General features: G+C 51.1%; 1 protein-coding gene across 6 annotated transcripts in view; it reads right to left on the bottom strand.

The window, feature by feature from the left end:
• Positions 1–4,149, bottom strand: part of LARP1 (La ribonucleoprotein 1, translational regulator) — a 43,774-nt gene that overhangs the window by 5,379 nt on the left and 34,246 nt on the right. For all 6 annotated transcript variants that reach the window (XR_006180912.1, XR_006180913.1, XM_042881416.1 and 3 more), the window contains 7 exons: positions 3,930–4,053; positions 3,166–3,371; positions 2,962–3,068; positions 2,445–2,596; positions 2,002–2,146; positions 1,708–1,817; positions 1,122–1,249 (listed from right to left, as the gene is read on the bottom strand). Coding sequence is in view for 4 of the 6 variants with exons in the window: in XM_042881416.1 (XP_042737350.1) it covers positions 1,122–1,249; positions 1,708–1,817; positions 2,002–2,146; positions 2,445–2,596; positions 2,962–3,068; positions 3,166–3,371; positions 3,930–4,053 (972 nt within the window). In the remaining 2 variants the exon portion in view is untranslated. The remainder of the gene's footprint in view (positions 1–1,121; positions 1,250–1,707; positions 1,818–2,001; positions 2,147–2,444; positions 2,597–2,961; positions 3,069–3,165; positions 3,372–3,929; positions 4,054–4,149) is intronic.

The following is a 4,149-nucleotide window of genomic DNA, read 5'->3' as shown; positions in this document are numbered from 1 at the left end:
CTGCAACAGAAGCACCCCAGTATCAGCACAGTCTCTATTGAATGCACATTCTCTCCCCTGGATCAGAAAGCATCCCTGCTGCAGGCTCCTGACTGCAGCGCCTCTGACCCATGGGGAACACACATACCTACCCAAGTCACACAGTACTAGGACAGCTGCTCTCCTCTCCAAATCCACCACTGCCAGAATTGCTGACAGTCTTCCAAGAAAGACCAAGCTGTCACCCTGTGCTTAAGGCACCTCCTTCCTCCTGAGAGGAACAGTGTCCAGGAGTCTGGGAGACAAAGCTACACAAGGCCAGCTCCACTCAAGCCACTAAGGCTCACTTTCCTCCTATTTTTCTCCTCTCCCACCAAATCACCAGGGAAGAGGCAGTCATCTATTTCCCCATAGAGCTGCCCTGAAGCTGATGTACAGCATTCAAACCCTGCAGCAATTGCTTTGCTTTAGAGATATCAAGGCAGTAGTAACTGGAAGTCTGATTGATGATTCAGACATTATATGAAAGACCCAAGAAGTAAGAAAAGACCATGTGTCTGCATGGGCAGTGCATGCAGCTCTGCTGCTCCATTCAAACAGATATCCTCCTCTACCTACTCAATGGTTTATCTGCACTCATCACATCCATCTGAGCCACGTCTCCAAACCTTCACTCATCTCTGCTCATATCCTTGTGCTCCAAGGATGGTGTGTAAGCCTTAGCTCCTCAGCTCCTGTTCAGTACCTGAACTGATCTCTGAGCACCTGAGCTGGCAGCAACACCAGCACAATGCTGCCATATCCAGCCTCACTCACTGCCCAGCTAAGGTACAGAGAATGGCCTGCACTTTCCAGGGAAAGGAAAGCACACAGGGCTTCTTAATAAATTTCAGCCCTGACTGGCTTCTGAGCTTTTGCTGTCTCAGCGATGCAGGATCCTTCAGGATGACACAAGACTTTGAAGTGCTGAGGCTGCTTGTTCTTGGCCCAGCTGCAATGATGCACTATGACACTAGGTGTCACTGACTCCCCTGGCCACAGTGCTCAGCAACCCTGTCTTGAAACCCTCTGCCCTTGGAAAGGCCTTGGAGCAGCTGTGGGGGTCCTTCACTGTGGTGTGTGGGGGCACTGTTTCTACTCACATCCACTCGGAAGTCCTCGAGGCGCTTGAACTTGCTGAGGTATTCTTGCAGTTTGCTGTTGATGTCCAGATTTTTGGCTTTGGAATATTTTAAGAAGGCCCAGAACTTTTCCAGCCCATAGAGCTGGCCTAGAGGGGGAAGAAAATCAAACCAGGAGTCAGAAGTCTTTCCTCAGGGCTTCCTCACTGCCTGTCCCATGGGCCCACCTGTCCTACTGGTTGGCACTGACAAAATACAAGGAACCTGGAGGAAAGCAATCTACCATCAGCATAGGGCAGCACCCTTGATGGGAAATGGCTCCAGGCTCTGTGACTGGATTAGTGACCACAATGAGTGGTGGGAAAGCTGTGACTTTCCACAATCTAGCTCCATATTCACTCCACCCTCTCCTGCAAAGCAAGCAGCTCTGCTCTGTGCAGGAGCATTTCTTACCTGCAGGACAGCAGGGCTCAACGATGTCACAGCCTGTCACTGTCAGACACAGAATTACATGGCCTTCCCCAGGTCACAAAAGGAGGCACAAGAGCACACGTTCATCCAGGCAACATCACTGCTAAACTCAGGTGAAGGCAAAGGAGACACTTACCAGCTTCATAATCCTTGATGGTCTCTTCTTGAAAGTCTTTAAATATGTCTGGCCGGAATTTCTTCTCCAGCCCATAGCTGTAGTATCGGAAAAGGCACTCCAGACCATACCTGGAAACAGAAGAGTATGTGGTGCTCAGACACTGGTGCATGCAACACCTAGGCAAGAACCCTGCTGCATCTCAGAAAAAGGATGTGATCCAGGGTGGTCCTGGTCTTACCTTCAAGCCTTCAAAGACTAAACACCCTTCCCACAATCCCATCTCAAAAAAGGCCATTCAGCTCTTCCTCTTACCTGTATCCCTCTTTCCCATCCTCCACAGCCAGTTGCTTAAACTCCTCATACATTTTCTTATTGAAGTGATCTCGTAGGAAGAAGGACCAGAATCGGAAGAGCGTGTTCATCTCCTGGGACTGACCAATGCCCAGCCGCTTTCGCTCTGTTTGGGAAGAACGGCTGGTTACAAGACAGATGCTTTCTCCCAGGGAACCAGCCAGACACAGGGGATCTCACAGAGGAAGGTCTTATTTTATATATATATATACATTTTATACATATTATTGGACACCATTAACTCTCTGGACCATGAGGAATTATCTGCCACCAGCAAGCTTGTCCTACAGGACCCTGTCTACCGCTGTGTGTGGACTCTGCTGCCATACCCCATGCCCCTGTACATCAGATCACAAGCACCCTGCCCCACACCCAGAGGGAGGAAGCCCTCCCCACATGCCTACCATTAAGGCAGCGCCGACGGTACTTGTGGTAGACGTGTTGCGTGAAGCCGTTCTCCTTGAGCAGCTCATGGGAAGGATGCTGAAACTTGGGCAGGGACTGCGGGGTGCAGCCATAGCTTCCAACGGCCGGAGTTCCCTCAGAGGGGCTGGAGCTGCACACAAGAGAGCCTCATCAACCCCTTTCCTTTGTAACCAGACAACAAACAACACAGTGCACTCACGCTCCACTCTGCAACACTCATTTGTTTGTCCCACCTATGAGCGCATCCACTCCAAGTTTGGGACCTGAGCTACAGAGCATCCTACTAGAAAGGAAACCGACACTCCCAGATAAATTGTATCTCGTTATTTCAAAACTGCAAAATTTCACAGCTCCCTCTAGGATGAGACAGGTCCCAGCTCCTTCTGCAGTCACTTAAGAGGTGACCTGCCCTATGAGATCAAACACTGCCCTTCCCTCACTTGCTCTCTTTCCTTTTTTGGTCCCTCCATGACCCCATTCTTCCATCTCCAGTACCTGATGGAGGCAGTTCGGGGTCTATGCTCCCGGGAGTCCATCACCCAGCCCACGTGGCACTCCATTGGGGGGTTTGAACTGTGCCTTGTCTTCCTCTTCCGTGGGGTCTGTGAGACACAGTACATCAGGGACATGTTTGCTTCCTCTCCACATCCCAGCTGGGAAGTCCCGGCCTCCCACCCCACGCCCCAGCCCTGGTCCTACCTTGGCATCTATCGTCCTGCCCTCCTTCACCACTGGGTAGAACCGGGGTGTCTGTGTAGGGTCCTTCAGCTGAGGTGTGCGAGGGGTCCTGGGGGTCCTGGCATTGCGGTAGTTGGGTGATTCTGGTACGGTTGTAGGCAAAGATCGGGCGATGGTTGAAGGTTCAGGTACTCCAAACAACTTGTTAGCCAAAGCATCTGTAGGTACTGCAGAGACAAACCCCCCGAAGCTGGGTCAAATTGATCTCTGAGCACAAGAGCATCACTACAGCCAAAGGGCACCCACTGGATTAGGATCTCTTGGACACATCCTAGTCCTCCTGAGACAAACAACTGCAAAGCCAGTCTGCAACCAGAGAAATCAAAGCCTGGCAGCAGGAAAGCAGACACTTTCAGGGACCCTGCAAAGTATCTGCTTTCTAGGGGAAGATCACACCAGTGCTCTGCCTGGGCACCAGATTCCACCAACAGGCAAGCAGGGCCCAGCAGATAACTGCCTTTAAAATACTCAGCAAGGGACACTGAGAGGGAAGGGTCCAAGAGGAAAGACTCATGGAAGTCTGCCCAGATTTCCTCACTCTGTGGAGACACTCCTACTTTTGGAACTCCAAATCATTTAGCTGGGAGAACAACACCCCACTGGGAAAGATAAACAGCTATGGCTCTACTTGCTTCCCTCTAGCTATTTCTGAACCTCTGAGGACCACTCACCAAGAGGAAAGGGGACAAATTCAGTCCTACCCATTCCTGTCCACATTGTCTTACCTTGCTGGAACCTGGGGGGGCCAGGAGGGACCTCCTGGTTTGGATCCACGGGGGGTTCTGGGGTCAGAGTATCAAACTGCTCCCTGCTGATCATATTCACCTTCTTGAAGTTCTCCACCTCTTGCTGCATTGGAAGAGGAAGATGATAAAGCAACCAAACACTCTGTTGTCCCCTCATCTCAACAGCTCACTGTGACCACCACACTGCTTGTGCAACAGC

Source organism: Lagopus leucura, unplaced genomic scaffold (assembly GCF_019238085.1).
Source record: "Lagopus leucura isolate 7727_CA_CO unplaced genomic scaffold, USGS_WTPT01 Super-Scaffold_100030, whole genome shotgun sequence".
NCBI classification, from domain to species: domain Eukaryota; kingdom Metazoa; phylum Chordata; class Aves; order Galliformes; family Phasianidae; genus Lagopus; species Lagopus leucura.
The sequence above is the reverse complement of the archived record's forward strand: the minus strand, read 5'-3'. Positions and strand labels throughout refer to the sequence as shown.